The 19,633-nt window shown below is 38.7% G+C and overlaps 2 protein-coding genes across 2 annotated transcripts; both read right to left on the bottom strand.

The window, feature by feature from the left end:
• Positions 1-14,707: 14,707 nt before the first annotated feature.
• Positions 14,708-15,373, bottom strand: LOC104111771 (uncharacterized). The gene has a single exon (XM_070199149.1). The coding sequence runs from the start codon at positions 15,371-15,373 to the stop codon at positions 14,708-14,710; it is 666 nt and encodes a 221-aa protein (XP_070055250.1).
• A 1,749-nt stretch (positions 15,374-17,122) lies between these two features.
• LOC138908479 (uncharacterized) lies at positions 17,123-18,130 on the bottom strand. Its single transcript, XM_070199148.1, has one exon. The coding sequence runs from the start codon at positions 18,128-18,130 to the stop codon at positions 17,123-17,125; it is 1,008 nt and encodes a 335-aa protein (XP_070055249.1).
• Between the last annotated feature and the right edge of the window lie 1,503 nt (positions 18,131-19,633).

Below are 19,633 nucleotides of genomic sequence, written 5' to 3'. Positions count from 1 at the left end.
CTCATAACTCGAGACTATACGTCACATCAAGATGGAAATCAGGGACTCAATAGTCCTTTTCACATCCCAAGAAAATGCTTCTCGTCACATTCAACCCATTTGAACACATCTCGCAGTCACATCATACTCATCATACAACCATCCAGCCACTCATCGAGCCATAAATTCCACTCATAGGGACACTACCAGATATATAAGTCTAAAAATCACGTGCTCACACAATCGAAATCACCGTGCTCAAGCTACAGTCAAAACCCGGCCTCAGGTCCTCCAGACTGGTCTATCATCAGCACACCAAAATCACATTTCGCACATCATCCATGGAATTACAAGCCATCGATGCACAGCTGATATTGAGCGCTCACATGCGCAGACGAATGCATGAAAGGAATTCAAAGAGTTACACTTCAAGCTGAATCAATGTTGCACGATAAGGAAACAAAGATGGAAAATTTATCCTAAATGCCATGTAGCCTCTCGAAGATAGGTATGGACATCATCATACGGATCCGCAAGACTCGACTAGATATTTTCTCATGACTTGTAGAACCTATGAACCTAGAACTCTGATACCACCTTGTCACGACCCAAAATCCACCTAGTTGTGATGGAACCTAACCTAACCCGTCAGGTAAGCCAATTAATAACTGTCTAATTCCAATGAAATTTAATAAGATAATTAAGTGAAAGAAAATATCTAAATCTTATACATTTTCCAAGGACTTGTAGTACAAATCATGAGCTTCTAAGATTAGAATTTACAAAGCTAGTATGAAATAAATACATCATCTGTTCGAAATGTACATAAGCAGATTTTTATAAATCTAAGGTTACCATGAACAGGAGGCAGCTACAACCGGAACTCAGGTATGTCTTCAAATCCAAATCCCGTCAATCACAACAACATCATCATCCAACATCTACACGTAAGGTGCACAAATATAGTATAAGTACAACTGACCCCATGTACTCAATAAGTAACACATCTAACCTTAGGTTGAAAGTAGTGATGAGCTGGGACAAGGGTCAGAGTCCAACTCCAATAACCAGCAACAACTCATAACAATATAGTAAATATGGTGCAAGAAATAACTCGATAAATAAATGCTCAGCTCGTATAAAATTCTGGAAAATAAATGCTTCTTTTCAAGTGTACAGTAAAACTCAAATCCTTTGCCGAAATCTCCAAAATATGAGTAGGCTTGTAAAACTGTGATTTTTCCCAAAACATTTCAATAATACTTAAGATGTTTCATTTTTCAGATAGCATGAGGAAAGTACATCTCTATGCCTACATGTCACTATGCTGGTAAAATCATGAATGACGCAATGTCGTATAATATGAGAAAAAATACATCTTTATGCCTGTATGTCAAGTGTGCATGTCAAATGCAAGGTATCTCAGAGATGAACTCATGTACTCACACTCTCAGAGTACTCAATCTCACCGTCTCACGCTTTCCACTCATCATGCTAAATCATTCAGTAATGTACATGGCCAATTCAGACCAGGGAAGATCCATCCCGAAATATATACATCAACTGACCATCAGTCACTCAGTACTTGGTAGGGCCAAACTAGCCCGTGGGGAAGGTCCATCCCCAGGTATAAAAGATTCGGACAAGATCCATGTCTAGGGAAGATCCATCCCTCAATATAAATCAACTGCACTCACTGGGGTGTGTGCAGACTCCGGAGGGGCTCCTTCAGCCCAAGCGCTATAAACCGCACAGATAACTCACGTACTGCACGGACAACTCACATGCTATAGTATAAATATCTAGATCAGCACGAACAACTCACGTGCTGCACTGACAACTCACGTGCCATAGTATCAATAACCTCACAATCAAGCTTTCGGCCCAACTCAGTCATAAATCTCTCCAGTATCTCGAGCCCACAATGCTATAAAACTAGCCCAAAAATGATGATATGATATATCTATAAATAACAACAGAGACTGAGATATGATATGCAATGAATGAACATGACTGAGTATGAAATTACAATGTAAGAAAATAACTCAAAAACAGTAATGACCTCAGTGGGTCCCAACATAATAAACATATAGCCTAGACATGGTTTCTAACATCAATCACAGCTCAATAACTCTAGTACGTATTGGTCGCAGAAGCGAGGGAGAGCTTGGTGAGGAAAATCGCAGAAGCGGAAATTGGGGCGCATCTGCGGCCCTATAGAAGCGATGATCTTGGGCGCAAAAGTGTGTTTGGCTTCGCACCTGCGGTTGTGCAGAAGTGGATGGAGATACGTAGGTGCAAGGGGTAGGCTGGCTAGTGGAGTCCGCAAAAGCGGATCTTGTGTTGCAGAAGTATCTCTTGTGTCCGCAGAAGCGGAAATGACTGGGTAGAAGGTTTAAATCGAGGGTTTGGTCGTTTTGTTCATATTTTGAGATGTGGGACTCAGATTGAGGCAATTATGGAGGAAAATTTCATCACAAGGATTGGGGTAAGTGTTATACACTCTGTTTTGATTATATTTCGTGATTTTATCTTCATTTTCGATAGTTGGATTGTGAGTTTTAAAGAGAAAACTGGGGATTTTAGACTAAAGTTTCATAGAGTGAGTTTTTGATTTTTGAATGTCGATTCGGAGTCGGATTTGAGTAAAACTTCTATGGTTGGAATCATAATTGAGTGGGTTGTCATATTTTATGAGTTTTGTCGGGTTCTGAAATGCGGGCCCGGGTTGGGATTTCAGGTCGATTTTGGAGTTTTTATTAAGATTCGACCTTTATCATTTGGAATTATTTCCTTGGGCTTTATTTGATGTATCTGAGTTGCTTTTGGCTACTTTCGAGTCGTTTAGAGGTCCGTACGTGCAGGATGGCATTGCGGAGCATCGTTTGGCTTGCTCGGTATTGGATTTGGCTTGTTCGAGATAAGCAACAGTTCTAAACTTGGTGTTGAAGGTATGAAACCTCGAATTTTGTATGATGTGTTTGCTGTTGAGGTGACGCACATGCTAGGTGACGGACGTGTGGGCGTGCACTGTGTGAATCATAATTATGGTATTTCGGTAGTACTGTGTAGTCACCTGAGCTTATCTGTAACCATGAAATCAATGTCAACTTCCGGTCAAACTTATGAATTTTTCAAGCCTTCAAATTTCTAACTTTTGCCAATTAGTGCCAAATTCTTCTACGGACATCAAAATGTAAATTCGATCATACACCCGAGTTAAAAATCACCATAGGACCTAATGGAACTATCAAAACTCCGTTCTGGGTCTTTTACAAAAGTCAAACTTGGTCAATTCTTTCATATTAAATCTTAAATCATGAAATTCATTCTTCCAAATTGATTTTGAATAATCTGAAAACCAAAATCGACGATTTACATAAGTTATAATACATCATACAGAGCTTCTCATGCCCTAAAACTACCGAGCAAAGTACAAATGCTCGAAACGACCGGTCGGGTCATTACAGTATTAGAGAGCGTCAGTATGACGACCCCTATCTGCTTGTCCTCAAGGACATAGTTCAGCGCGGTGATGCCAAGGAGGTCACTATTGGGGATGACGGTGTGATACGGATGTAGGGTCAACTATGAATGCCCAATGTAGATGGTTTTTGTGAGTTGATTCTTTAGGAGGCCCACAGTTCGCGGTACTCCATTTATCTGAGTGCTGCTAAGATGCATCAGGACTTGAGGCAGTACTATTGGTGGAAGAGTATAAAGAAAGACATAGTGAAATTTGTAGCTCGGTGCCTAAATTATCATCAGGTGAAGTATGAGATTTTAGAGATTGCTTCAGTGGCTAGAGATTCTAGAGTTGAAATGAGAACGGGTTACTATGGATTTTGTTGTTGGGCTCCCACAGACTCAGAGGAAGTTCGATGCAGTATGGGTGATTATGGATAGGTTGACCAAGTCGGCTCATTTCATTCTAATGGTGACTACTTATTCTTCAGATCAGTTGGCTCATGTTTATATTCGCGAGATTGTCAGAGTGCATAGCCTGCCGATATCCATCATCTCTGATCGGGGTACACAATTTACATCGCGATTCTGGAGGGCCGTACAGTGTGATTCAGGCACGCAGGTTGAGTTGAATACAACATTCCACCCTCAGACGGACGGATGGTACGAGCGCACTATTCAGATATTGGAGAATATGATTTGTGCATGTGTGATGGAGTTTGAGGATTCTTAAGATCAGTTCTTGCTGCTTGCAGAGTTTTCCTGCAATAACAACTACCAGTCGATCATTCAGATGGCTCCGTATGAGGCCTTGTGTGGGAGGCTAGGCTATTGGGTACTGACTTGGTTCATGATGCTTTGGAAAAGGTTAAATTGATTCAAGATCGAATTCGTACAACCTAACCTAGACAGAAGAGTTATGCGAATCGAAAGATTTGCAACATTGCATTCATGGTTGGGGAGGAGGTCTTGCTCCGGGTTTCACCCGTGAAGAGTGTTATGAGGTCCGGAAAGAAGGGCAAGTTGAGCTCTAGGTATATCGGACCTTTTGAGATTCTTGAGAGGATTGGAGAGGTGGCCTACAAGCTTGTACTGCCACCTAGCCTAAATGTAGTTCATCCAGTATTCCATTATGTCTATGCTCCAGAAGTATAACGATGATCCGTCTCATGTGTTGGATTTCAGATCAGTCAAGTTGCACAAGGATTTATCTTATGTTGAGGAGTCGGTGGCCATTTTGGACAGGCAGGTCCGGAAGTTGAGGTCGAAGAACATTGCTGTCAACCAGTCGAGGAGGAGACTTGGGAGACTGAGCATAGCCGATATCCTCATCTTTTCACCACTTCATGTATGTCTCTATACTCATTCGAGGGTGAATGTTTGTTTTAAGAGGGGGAGGACGTAACGACCCGACCGGTCATTTTGAGTATTTTAGCCCTGATCCCTTATTAAAGTCTCCCCTATGTTATAATGTGGTTGTGTGACTTGCCGGAGTGTTTGATTTTGATTTCCGAGGAGTTTCGGAGTGAAATAGGACATATAGTCCCTAAGTCAGAGTTTTAAGTTGAAAGGGTTGACCATAGTTTGACTTTTGTATCGATGGTTCCAGAATGGAGTTTTGACGGTTCCAATAGCTCTGTATGGTAATTTTGAACTTAGTAGCATGTTCGAATGTTGATTTGGGGGTTCGTAGGTCGTTGCGACGTGGATTGGCGAAAGTTAGAAAATTTAAGGTTTTGGAAGATTGGAAAGTTTGACCGAGAGTTGACTTTATTAATAACTGGGTCAGATTCTGATTCCGGAAGTTGGAATAGGCCTGTCATATTATTTATGACTTGTGTGCAAAGTTTGAAGTCAATCAGAGTTGTTTTAGTATGAATCAACATTAGTTTTAGAATTCGGAAGTTCATAGTTTCATAGGCTTGAATTGGGTTGCGATTCGTAGAATCGATGTTGTTTGATGTGATTTTTGGCCCCGAGTAGGTCCGTTATGTGTTTTGAAACTTGTTGTTATATTCAGACGAGGTCTCGGGGGGGTGATTCGGATTAAATCCGGATCAAATTTGGACTTGTGTAATTGATGAAGTTGGGCTGTATCTGGTGCAATCGCACCTGCGCACTTTGGGCCGCAGGAGCGGCCGTTAAGTTGCAGAAGCAAATTGCGGCTTTGCCTAGTTGGGACCACAGATGCGGTCAGAGTCTTGTAGAAGTGAGTGAGGAAGCGCAAATGCGGAAACGGCTGCCAAGCCTAGGGTCGTAGAAGCGGAACCCTTCCGCAGGTGCGAGAGCGCATATGCGCATTCTCCGCAGAAGCGGACGCGCAGGTGCGCGATCTGGCCGCAGAAGCGAAATCTCCCGAGCTTAAGTTGGAACCGCACCTGTGATGAATTTTCCGTATGTGCGGCATCGCAGATGCGACCCCAAGCCTGCAGAAACAAGGATCGCTGGGCAGAAAAGGGGTCTTTGAGGGTTTGAATTTCATAATCTATTTTTGGACCAAGAGAGCTCGGTTTGTGGCGATTGTTCGGGAGCTTTTCAAGGAAAACATTAGGGGTAAGAAGTCCTAACTCAATTTTAGTTAAATTACACGAATATATTATTGTTTTTACCATTTAATTAGTGTTTTGAGTTAAAACATGGGGGGGGGGGGGGGGGGATTTGAGAAACTTCTTAGGCTACAATTTGGGGATTTGAAAAGTGATTTGGGGTCAGATTTGAATAATTCTTGTATGGTTGAACTTGTTATCGAATGAGTGTTCGAATTTTATAATTTTGGTCGGGTTCCGAGATGCGGGCTAGGTTTGACTTTTTGAGTTGACTTTTTATTTATTTGCAAAGATCGTAAATTTATGGTTCGAAATAGTTTCCTATAGTTTATATTTATAGTATGAAGTTGTTTTGACTAGATTCGAGCCGTTCGAAGTTGGATAATCGAGGAAAAGACCTACTAGTGGATTGAATTAGCGTGTTTTGAGATAAGTGTCTTGCCTAACCTTGTGTGAGAGAATTACCCCTTAGGATTGGTATTGTTTATTGATAAATGTGATGTGTGAAAGTCGTGTACGCAAGGTGACGAGTGTGTACACGGGCTAAATATGAAAATTTACCGATTTAGCTATGTAAATTTCGCTCATGCCTTTAATTTAGTTATCTTAACATGTTATCTTCATCATCATTAGTCTATTTTCACATGCTTTACTTGTCTTATCTCTTACTTGTTAATTACTCTACATGTTTAGTTGAAGTTCTCGTTTCCTTTATTCCATATTCATTATGTAACCATTAAATTCTTTACTTGAAGTTGTTATTCTTGGAATATTTTATTGTTGAAAGTGCCATTGAGTTATAAAGGTTGTGATTCACATTGAGGCAAAGTGTTAAGTTGTGATATACTATTCTGTTGAGTTATTCACTTTCGGTTATTATTGTTTAGACTCTTGTGTACATTATGGTTGAGCCATGGGCTATTTATTATGAAACACTGTTATTGTTGCCTTTTTTGGCGAGTTGTGATATTGGGTACTTAAGGTGTGATTTGTGATCTGTTGTGATATTGATACGCATGCTGTAGTATAAGGTCTTGGGATTGAAACGCATATGGTGAGATAAGGTGGGCTTGATACGCGTGGCTAGTAGGGAAACTACTAGAAGCCACATGGTGTGATAAGGTGGGCTAAAACGTGGGAAGTTATTTCAGAAAAAATAATTTTTAAAACTAAATGCAAGGCTCCCGCGGTGATATAATGAAAGATTGTAAATTATTCTTATGATTTGAGACTACGAGGTGGTACCTCGGCAGTGACTTTTGTTGGTACTTCTCTATTACTTCATTTGTGTTTGGTTGTGTTGTTTCCTTGTCTTAATATTTCTTGTTTTCTTACGTGATGTATTATTTGCCTTGATTCCGTATAGTTAATTTGGCATATTCCTTACTTGTTTCATTTCCATTGTTATTATTATTATTGCACTGTTAAATTACTCGTTCTGTCTCTTATTTATTCCAGTAGGGCTTTGACTTGACCTCGTCACTACTCTACCGAGGTTAGACTTAGAACTTACTGAGTACCGTTGTGGTGTACTCATGCTACGCTTCTACACATCTTTTGTGTAGATCCAGGTACCTCCTACCATCCAGGTATCAGTGAGTTGAGTTCGTACTTGGAGACTTCAAAGTACACATGCCGGCGTCAGTAGGCCTCGTAGTCACCCTCTATCTATTTCTATATCTTCCTTCTTTTATTAGTGTATAGGGATGATTATGACATCGTTGTAGAGCTTGTGACTCGATATCATCAGGTTTTGGAAAAATTGTATATGCTGAGTTGTGGAGTTTTCTTTATTAAATTGCTGAGTATTTGAGAGTTTACTTGTTATTTCAGTTATTTTCGCATGTCTGTTAATCTTTTCTAATCTTAGAGACTATGTGCCATCACGAGATCCAACGGACGGAAATTGGAATCGTGACAAGGCTCTTGAATGATGATCGGTTTGCGAGAGATGGTATCAACAACAGCTCGGGAAACTATGCACCGAGTCTGTGTTTCTTTTTCCTTTTATTTTCTTATGATTGAGGTTCCAAACAGAATGTGCGTTGTATTTCTTCTTTTTCTTCTACTTTCTCTCTGACTTTGAGAAATGGTGTATCTATGTACTTTTCTTTAAGATCGATGGAAGATTCATGAATGAATAACATGTTCTTTCTGACGTTAATGTATTTTGGATGAATACTAAAGGTCAAAACATGTATAAATACATATATCGTTGAACAGTTCTAAAACGGTTTTAAGGAATATGCCAACTTGGAACACTCAACAGATAATATTGCTAAAATTAAAATTTGGTAGTTGATTCCACTAAAGGAAGTGATAAAAGCAAAAACCATAAAAAAGAAATCATGCAATAATTCATGGCAATACGTAAGATCAGATCTTTTGTTTTTCTATTTTCTTTTTGAAAATATTAAGCAAAACCATCTTCAAGCGACTATGAAGGACAAGAATTGAGTTTACAAGTCTCTTAAAAGAGATGATCAAATCTAAAAAATCATCTTTTCCTCTATGAAATCGTTGTGTTTTTCAAGATAGAAACCTTCAACGGCCCAAGTGGGTGCAACTTTCTTTTTTTAAAAAAACAAATACTTTTTTCATCATGTGCAAATTTCTTTGTTTATATTTTAATTTTTTTTATTTGTATTATAATTTTACATTCTTTTTTATGTAAGGAGAAACATTCAAACAAGATTGAGAAAAAAAACATAGATATGCACATATTAAATAAAGACATTTATTATTCCATTAAAAAGAACACAGATTTCTTAAACTTCTTCAACTTTTTAGAAAGTCAAAGAGATAATTGAATAAGAAATATATATCAACTTTACATATACAGATTAATCCCTTTATTGATGTAGGGACAATTGTATTCTTCTATGACAAAGTTGTAACATCTATAGTGTTGAAGGTGTGGAAATTGCAACCTATATATATATATATATATATATATATATATATATATATAGTTTAACCAAAGAATTAGATTCTCAGTCAAAGCCTATTTTTAGAAGTACTCGGATTACTGATAATCAAGAAATTCAATATTCTCTCAGAAATGAGAAAGGAAATTAGAATAAAAAATGACAAAGTAATCAATAGAAAGCACAAGAAAGTAATTATATTCAAATAATAATCAGAACGTGTCTGTACAAATGATATTTCTTTCCCTTATATAGAGGTCTTCGAGTACAACGTCTTTTTCCTTTTAAGACCGAGTCATTATGAGCATTAATGACATTAATAAAATATTATAATTGATAATCGTAACTGTTCGTGAAGATTCTGTAACGTTTGTAATCATCCGCGCTCATTAATTGAAGATCGATGAATCTGCCCTTTTTATTGTCTTGGTTCATTCCTCCGGTACCTCTTCATATAACTTAAAGAGACTCGAGCAACCATTTCTTTTCACCTCGTGGGTGATTTATTCGTATTTGTTGCGACTCGTGTCTCTTTTAATGCTCCTCTCCAGATGTTGCTTTTCTAGTGATCTACGTGCCTTGCCATGTCAATCACATAATTAACTCCACGTGTAATATTTATTTTTACCAATATAGATAGTCACCCCACTTACTAATTATTCAGCAATTGAATATTTGGGAAGTGGATCATATTTATGGCGGGAATTTTTGCCGCCGTTTCTCACGTACCATTGTATCTTCCTCTGAACCAATGTGTCGTATGTCACTTCTATTTAATGCATGTGACATGTGGCAGTCGTCGATTGGTTCTGCAACTCTTCAGCGGGTTTTACGGCTTTTTTGTGGCTGCATCAGTCACGAAGTGACTGTTTTCATAATGACGTTTCCATCATTACCCTCTTTACATGACGATTGCTTTTGCATATAAATACATCCTTTGCCTTTGCTTTTACGAAAAACTTTCTTCAGTGTTCTTTATTCACAACTTACTCTTGTTCTTCATTATGTACTACTTCCCCATACAATTATGTCTTCTTCAAATCCTGATCCTCGAAAAGTCATCATAGTAGATGAACTTCCCCCTTATTCTGCTCCTATAAGGAGTAGGAGAGGTGGTAGGTTACGTAGTTTAGGGTCAGTGTCTGTACGTGGTTCTCCTTCTCAACCCAGTACTACTCCTCCATCATCTTCTAGAACTAGGGCTTCTTCTTCACATAAATCTTCCGCTAGAAGTAGGGATTCTAGTGAACCGCTTCGTGAACCTACTGTTGACGAGATTATTCCCGCTGAATTTTCCTTTGTCACTGATAGAGAATTAATTAAAAATCAGGTCACTTCCATGACTTCTCACAATCGTGCTGATGTTTACACTTCCCAGATTACTGAGGGTTTAGTTTCTATTGTGCGGAAAGATTGCTATTGGAAATTTGACTTCCCGATTCTAGTCCCCCATGAAAATCAGAGGATCACTTCCTTTAAAGCTGGTTTTTCTTTTGTGTATACGTATCCCTTCACATTAGGTTTTAAGCCACCTATTGATCCAGTTATCATTGAGTTTTGTCGTTTCTTCGATGTGTGTTTAGGACAGATTGGTCCTATTATATGGAGGGTTATGGCATGCCTAAGATACTTGTCAAATTTGGCTTCTTTACCCTTCACTTTTTACCATCTGATTCATCTTTACTCTCCCAAATTATTTCGTCATGGGATGTTTACTCTCATGGCGAGGAGTAAGAGGGTTTTGGTTAGCCCAGAAGACGACAAAGATTGTGGCTGGTATGCCCGATTTGTTGATACTCCTACAAGTGTGTTAGTAGGTAAAGAGAACATGCCCTTCCCTAAGAAGTGGAACTTTGCACGTAAGTCTTTCTTTCAATCTTTTATTTCTCTTCTTTTTTTGTGAAGAACTTGTAATCTCATAACTGTTTTACTTTTCTTTTTCAGCAACCATGAAAACTATTGAGGAGATTCATGATCTTCGTAGTTGGGTAGAGAAATTGTTAACCGTTGATACTATGGAAGAAAGGTCCTAGAAATACCTTCCAAACAGATTTGGATGGAAAGTTAAGACTCACGGTAACTTTCTCTTTCATTTTCTTCCTTACTTCCATGTTTATTTTGGAAATTTTTAACCTCTTTCTTTGTTAGGGTTTCCTATTCGAGGTGTGAGTGCTGCTTCAATCACTGCTTCGAGGCTCTCTCTATCAAAGGCTTAAGAGATAATCTTGAGTTCTTCATCAAAAAGAAAAGCTGATAGACCACAGAACTCTGAGGATGAAGAAGAACGGGACGAAGGCTCGTTGGTTCGTAAGCCATAGGCTAGGAGACAGGTCATTTCAGATGACGAAGCTACTCCCCCTCCTAGTTCAGTTCCCATGTCCGAGCCTGAAAATGCTACCTTAGTGAATTTTGATAAAGAGACACCTGCTGCACCCCGTGATTCTACTGAACAACTCTTTTCTCGTGGGTTTGATGAAGAAAGCTTTGGCTTTATATCTGAGGAAATGCATATTGCCACTTTTTATGCCTCTGCTCCGATTGAACCTCAGTTACCCGTTCCTGCTGCTGCCACTATTTTGCCCGTGGCTATTTTGACTTCCTGGACTACCCCTACTATTACAACTTCCCATGTTGAAGTTGGTTTCTCCAGTAACAGTAGGGCAATGAAACAAGTTACCATCGAGATTCCTAAAGATGGTAATCTTTTGAAGAAATCTGGCCAAGCTGATGTATTGCTGAAACCACTGATTGGCCCAGTTGAGAAGTCAAAACTTGAAAGTCACAGCTTTCTAACGTGGATGAATGATATTGTGCATTCGTCTTTAAAGGTATAAACCTTGTCTTTTTATTTTACGTGATTTCTCTTTTACTGGTATCACATTCCTCTTTTCATTGCATAGATCAATCTCATCAGAACGGAGATGATGAAAAGGATCGTCCACACAGAGCAGTTGATAAATGATTATCACACTGAGGCGGACAACTGGAAAGAACAGTTCGAGGGACTTCAACTTGAGATGGAGGTTCTAGAGGAAGAAAAGTGCACCTTAGAGCAACAAGTAAAGGTTATGGCAGCAGAACTAGCGGTTGAGAAAGCCTCATCCAATCAGGCAGGCAAAGACAAGAATCTTCTCGAGTCTTCATTTGTTGAGCAACTTTCCAAGGCTTCTGAAGAAATTAGGAGCTTAAAGGATTTGCTAAACCAAAAAGAAGCTTACTCTGGGGAGCTTGTTCAAATGCTCACGCAAAGTCAAGAAGATCTTCTTGTATCCTCAGATAAGGTTCGGTTTTTAGAGAGATCTCTTGCCCCCCTACAGGCTTCTTATGATGCTGCCTTGAATGAGAAGGATGAATTAAGAGCTCAGGTTGAGCAGTGGGAAAAAAGATTATGAGGCCCTTAAAGATAAAGTCGTTGTTGATGTTAGCTGGGATTTTTTGAACACTCGCCTCAAAACGTTAATGGAAGTAAGTCGGGAAGGCTTTGACTTAGATGCTGAGATTGCAAAGACTAGAGAGATGATTGAAAAGACCCAGTAGAGTCAAAGCTTTTCTTCACCTGAGGTTGGCATTCCCGAGGGTGATGAAATCGCTCCTGGTGAGGCCGTTGTTCAATTTTCTCCTGCTCAAGTTGCTCTTCCTTCTAGTGATGATGCCACTCTTCATCCTACCGGTTCAGATTCTGCCCCACAGTGAAAGTTTGAAATGTTTCTTTGTTTTTCCTTTTTTTTTGACAAGAGTGGGTTGCTCTAGTGGTGAGCATCCTCCACTTCCAACCAAGAGGTTGTGAGTTCGAGTCATCCCAAGAGCAAGGTGGGGAGTTCTTGGAGGGAGGGAGCCGAGGGTCTATCGGAAACATCCTCTCTATCCCAGGGTAGGGGTAAGGTCTGCGTACACACTACCCTCCCCAGACCCCACTAGTGAGATTATACTGGGTTATTGTTGTTGTTGTTTTTTTTTTTATTATTGGTGGAACATTTGGAGATTTACTCTTGGTCCCATTTGGGGGTAATATTTTGAAAAATCTTACTCCTAGTCCGTTTTGGGGTTTTTTGTATAAGACAATTAGGTTGGAACTAAGTTCATACTTAGTTTTAACCAGGTTATTATAATATCATCTTCTAAGTTTTTGTTCAACTTCTATGATATTTTATTCCGAGTTTCTGTACTACTCTTTTGTTATGCATTAAAAATGCTTCAATACTTTATGACTTTTTTAAACAAGCACGATTTATAAAAGAGGGCCCTTTTATAAAATCACTTAATGAAGAACACGTCTCAACTTCATAATGGTGTAAACATATGAAAGAAGAAATAGGAATACACACGTTTCTTTGAATAACTATGAGGAAGTTTGGTATCTTTCGAACTTTCAAATTGTATAATACTTTACATGTATTCAAGTATTATCTATAACTCTTTCGAAACTGTTTTCTTTACAACAGATTTTACAAAGTTCAAGGTTATATCTTGCAACCCATGACTAAATTATATCTTTCAACCCATGACTAAATATTTCTATTCATAAGATTTTGAAATTTACATTCACGAGTATATTCTTCATAGGTTTTTGAATCAGGCTTGCGTTTTTGGCTCTTGACTTTGCTTTTAACTTTCGATTTGTTGGGTAGACCATAGGCTTGACTTGAATTCTGACTTTTCCAGTCTTCTTTGCCTTCTTATATATATATATATATATATATATATATATATATATATATATATATATATATATATATATATATATAGTCCCCCAAGTATTTGAGTTTTGAAGTATGAAATCTCGAGCACTTGATTATTCCTTCCATGTGGTCCATTTCCTGAAAAGGAAAAACATACGGGACTCGGAGGTATATATAATTTAGATGATGACTGCTTAACCCTTTATATTTCCATCAGAAAGGTTGCAACCCTAGACCGGGAATAGTGTTGCTTTCGCGTGTCTTTCAGGTCTAATATCATCATTTGGTGTGGGCTAGCTTTTTGCCTATCATCTAAAATTATAGTATAATTGTAACTATACAAAACAAAAATCGTAATTGAATGATACCTGACCATGGGTATTTCTTTTGCTCAGAAATAGTATTTTTTTAAATGAACAGCATTCCAACTCGAGGGTAAAACCATACCATCCATGGTTTCTAACTCGTAGGCACCTTTTCCAGCGATACCTCGAACTTTATAGGGTCCTTCCCAATTTAAATTTAACTTTCCTGCTCCGGTTGTTTTCATTGATTGGAAAACCTTTTTAAAAATGAAGTCCCCAATTTTGAAGTACCTGAGGTGAGCCTTTCTGTTGTAGTATCGTTCTATGATTTGCTTTTGTGATGTCATCCGTATTAAAGCTGCTTCTCTTCTTTGTTCGAGTAAGTCCAAGTTTGTTCTTAATTCCTCATCGTTCGACTCTTCCGTTGCCAATGTGAATCTCATGCTTGGTTCTCCTATTTCAACTGGGATTAAAGCTTCTGAACCGGACAAAAGCAAAAATGGAGTTTCTCCCGTGGCTGTTTTTGTTGTGGTTCTACAAGCCCATAACACTCCTGGTAATTCTTCAGGCCAATTCCCTTTTGATTTTTCTAGTCTCGTCTTTAAATTATTGATGATAATCTTATTTGTTGACTCAGCTTGTCCATTTGTCACGGGATGGTAAGGTGAAGAGGTTATTCGTTTGATTTGCCAATTTTGAAAGAACTCCGTGATTTTCGAGCCTGTAAATTATGGGCCATTATCACATGAGATTTCTTTTGGAACTCCAAACCGGCATATAATGTTTTGTCAAATAAAGTCTTTCACCTACTTTTCTCGTACCTGTTTGAAAGCTCCTGCCTCTACCCATTTTGAAAAGTAATCTGTTAACACTAATAATAACCGTACCTTTCCTTTATCTTGTGGTAAAGGCCCTACTATATCCATTCCCAATTTCATAAATGGCCATAAGGAAATAATTGGATGTAATAACTCTGCAGGTCGATGCATATTGTTGGCATATCGTTGACACTTATCACATTTGGCTACAAAATTTTCCGCATCTTCTTCCATTTTAGGCCAGTAGTATCCTGCCCTGATTAGTATTTTAACTAAAGATCTTCCACTTGCGTGATTTACGCAATGTCCTTCATGTACTTCCCTCATCACGTACTCCGTTTGATTGGGTCCAAGGCACCTTGCTAAAGGACCGCCAAATATTTTTCGATATAAATTATCTCGAATTAGGCAGTAACGAGCAGCTTTTCGTTGAAGCACTTGAGATTCTTTCTTGCCTTCAGGTACGATCCCGTACTGCAAAAAATTAACAATCTCGTTTCTCCAATCCCAGGTTAAATTATTAAAGCTTACCTCATGTTTATCCTGGTCAAGTGTTGAATGAAATAAACATATTACAATAGCGTTTTCTTCACTCGTTACTTCTGCAACTGAAGCAAGGTTAGCCAACGCGTCTGCTTTTGCATTTTCTTTCATGGGTATTTGCACGATCTTCCATGATTGGAATTGCCTGACCAGTTCTCCTACCTTTTTCAAGTATTGTTGCATTCGTGCCTCTCTAGCAGTGTAAGTCCCCTGCATCTGCAATTACAACTTCATACTCTAAACCGGCTCCTTTGACATTTGAAGAGCCATCGGTAAATAAAGTCCATGTACCTTTGTCCTCCCTTACTAAAACTGCACTTACAACTACTTCTACAACTGCAAGATATACAAATAGTCTTTCTCCATCCCTTGGTTTAGACAGTAGGGGAGGATTTGTAAAGTATGCCTTCAAATCTTTGAGGGTTTGTCGGCATTCCTTAGTCCATTCAAACTGATTTTGCTTCTTCAATACTGAAAAGAATTTAACGCTTTTCTCTGAAGATCTTGAAATAAATCTCCCCAAAGCTTCAATCCTACCTGTCAATCTTTGTACCCTTTTTTGTTTTGTGAGTATATCATGTATTTCTTCAATAGCTTTAATTTGTGCAGGATTTACTTCAATTCCTCTATTAGATATGAGAAAGCCTAGAAACTTACCTGAAGCTACGCCAAAAGCGCACTTTTCTAGGTTCAGTTTCATATTATATCTGCGGAGTATCTCGAAGGTAGTTGAAAGATGTTGAAAATAATCTTCCATTTGTGTAGATTTAACCAACATATCATCAATGTACACTTCCATCGTCTTCTCCAGGTGTTCTTGGAACATCTTGGTCACCAACCTCTGATACATGGCTCCAGTATTTTTCAAGCCAAAAGGCATGATTTTGTAATAATAAGTCCCCCTGTTTGTAATAAATTAAGTTTTTTCTTCATCTAAGGGGTCCATTTTTATTTGATTATAACCAGAATACGCATCTAGAAAGCTTAATAATTTGTGGCCTGCGGTAGCATCAATCAATTGATCTATATGTGGTAAAGGAAATGAATCCTTCGGGCATGCTTTATTTAAGTTAGTCTAATCCACACAAACTTTCCATTTACCGTTCTTTTTCGGAACTACCACAGTATTAGCTAACCAATTAGGATATTTGACCTCGCGTATTGAATCGATCTTTAAGAGTTTCCGTACCTCTTCACCGATCACTTGATTTTTGAATGATCCTTGCTTCCTCTTCTTTTGTTTGACATGTATGAATGATGGATCTTTATTTAATTTATGAGTCATCACCTCCGGAGGTATACCTGTCATATCTGAATGGGACCATGCAAAACAATCCGCGCTAGCTTTTAAATATTTAATTAACTTACCTCTCCTATCTGGGTTTAACCTTGCTCCGATATGAATACTTCGATCTGGCCATTGTTCGAATAATGGAACAGCTTCAAGCTCCTCAATCATTTTTTCAATTTTTTCGTTCTCCTCTGGCTCTTGAATTACATCTGGTCTGGAGTCCACGTTTGTTTGTTTTGATACAATTTCTGTTGAAATTTGATTTACAACATCTTTCTCACTTGCTCTCGTATCTTTTTGACTTGCATTCGTATCTTTTTGGCTAGGCTGTATCACCGAATTGATGCTCCTTGAAGTTTGTTGATCTCCTCGAATCTATTGAATTCCCCATTTTGAAGGGAATTTGATAACCTGATGTAATATGGATGGCACAGCATCCATATCATGAATCCATGGCCTCCCAAGAATCACATTATAGGCCATATCTGTGTCTATCACTTGAAATTTTATTTCTTTGATGACCCCTTCCGCGTATGTGCTTAGTTCAATCTCGCCCTTTGTAATAACAGTTAGTTATCAAACCCAGATAAGGAACGTGCTTTTGGAACTACATGATTGCCCATCAGCATTTCGTTCACCACTCGTAATAGAATGATATTCACAGAGCTACCTGGGTCAATCAAAACTCGTTTTACATTAGTATCATGTATAAGTAAAGATATTACCAGTGCATCGTTATGAGGAATCATTAATCCATCGGCATCTGCATCATCAAAGGTTATGTTGTCGTCTTTCAGAGTTTGGCGAGTTCGCTTCCCGTGAGTTATTATGAACTTTGTTGTTTTTCTCGCGGCTGTATAAGTTACGCTGTTGAATTCTTCTCCGTCGTTGATCACATTTACTGTTCTCTTTGGAGACGGAGGTTTTGGGGGCTCTTGCCTATTTTTCCTGTAAGCTTGTTTGCCTTTCTCGCTGAACAATTCCGTCAGATAGCCCTGCTTCAATAAATGTTCCACCTCACATTGTAATAATCTGCAGTATGATGTTCTATGGTCGTGATCATTATGGAATTCGCGCCAAAAGTCTGGGTTTCTTCTATTTGGATTTGATCTCATCTCTTTAGGCCATCGTACCTTATCCCCCATGCTTCTTAAAATATCGACCAACTCGGAGGTACTCACGTTAAAATTATAGTCCCCAATCCTTGCGTTTGTATTATCATCTCTGTTAAGTTCACCTCGATCTTTTCTGAGTCTCGACGATGACGAACCTGAATCTCTATTTGCGGGCCTATGATCAGCTCGCACGTTTTCGAATTTGGAACGAGCTTCTCGCCCCGAAGGTCCCATATAAGGCTCGTACCTATTCTTACCAGACCTCTTCTCAGATTCTGACCGCCTCGGACCTGTTTTTTCCTCAACTCTTGACTGAGCTATGATATCTTCTTCGATCCGTAACTTGGTACTGTACCTATTATAGACATCATTCCATGTCGTGGCAGGGAATTCTCGTATGCTCTCTTTAAGCCTCCTCGTAGCTTCTGAACTTTTCTCGTTTAAATTGCTTGCAAATGCCATGGTTGCCCAATTGTCAGGTACTCTTGGTAGCAACATTCTTTCACGTTGGAATCTGTCTACGAATTCTCAAAGCAATTCTGTATCTCCTTGCTTTACTTTGAATATATCCTCCATTCTTTTTTCAACTTTTTGTGCACCCGAGTGTGCTTTTATAAATAGATCTGCAAGATCAGCAAAAGAGTCAATAGAATTTTTAGGTAAAAGAGAGTACCATGTTAATGCTCCTTTAGTAAGTGTTTTCCCAAACTTTTTGACCAGCACAGATTCAATCTCCTGCTTGGTTAAATCATTGCCTTTTACTCCCGTGGTAAATGCAATAACGTGGTCACATGGATCGGTCGTTCCATCGTATTTCGGGATGTCAGGCATTTTGATCTTTTTGGGAATTGGTAATGGAGTTGCGCTTGGTTTCCATGGTTGTTGTGAATATTTGTCGAAATCAACTCCTTTGATCACAGGTGGTATGCCGGGTATTTTCTCAATACGGTCATTTTGTTCTTTCACCTGTTTCTGCAAGGTTAGTATTAAAGTTTGTAAATCAGAATTATTAGGCGTACCTGGTCTCCCATCACGTGACTCGTTGGGAGTTCCTCCACTTCCAGAATTAGCCAACCCTGATTGTGGAATTTTCACAGTTGCAGTATTGTTTGGTGGAGGTGTGGGTGGCATAGTTGGTAGTCCCTTCACGAAAGCCTGGAGAGCATCATTCACGTACTCAGCAATTAACTGCTTCACAACATCCTGCTCGACAGTTTGTTTATTTCCATGTTGTTCATTGTTATGAGTAGTGGATCTTTCTGGTGATGCTTCTCTTGAATTGCGTGGGGTTCCTTGAGGTGACGGAACTGGAGTTCCTTCTACCTGTTGGTTGTTGTCATTAACATTCGCCATGATTCAGTTGAGAGAGAGGGATTTGGAAAGTAAGAGAAAATTATCAGATTCCCGATAACGGAACCAAATTGTTTAACCAAAGAATTAGATTCTCAGTCAAAGTCTATTTTTAGAAGTACTCGGATTACTGATAATCAAGAAATTCAATATTCTCTCAGAAATAAGAAAGGAAATTTAGAATAAAAAATGACAAAGTAATCAATAGAAAGCACAAGAAAGTAATTATATTCCAATAATAATCAGAACGTGTCTTTACAAATGATATTTCTTTCCCTTATATAGAGGTCTTCGAGTACAACGTCTTTTCCCTTTTAAGACCGAGTCATTATGAGTATTAATGACATTAATGAAACGTTATAATTGATAATCGTAACTGTTCGTGAAGATTCTGTAATGTTTGTAATCATCCACGCTCATTAATTGAAGATCCATGAATCTGTCCTTTTTACTGTCTTGGTTCATTCCACCGGTGCCTCTTCATATAACTTAAAGAGACTCGAGCAACCATTTCTTTTCACTTCGTGGGTGATTTGTTCGTATCTGCTGCGACTCGTGTCTCTTTTAGTGCTCCTCTCCAGCTGTCGCTTTTCTAGTGATCCACGTGCCTTGCCA

This window comes from Nicotiana tomentosiformis, chromosome 3, assembly GCF_000390325.3.
Source record: "Nicotiana tomentosiformis chromosome 3, ASM39032v3, whole genome shotgun sequence".
In the NCBI taxonomy this organism is placed as follows: Eukaryota; Viridiplantae; Streptophyta; class Magnoliopsida; order Solanales; family Solanaceae; genus Nicotiana; species Nicotiana tomentosiformis.
This window is presented reverse-complemented; position numbering and strand designations above follow the sequence as displayed.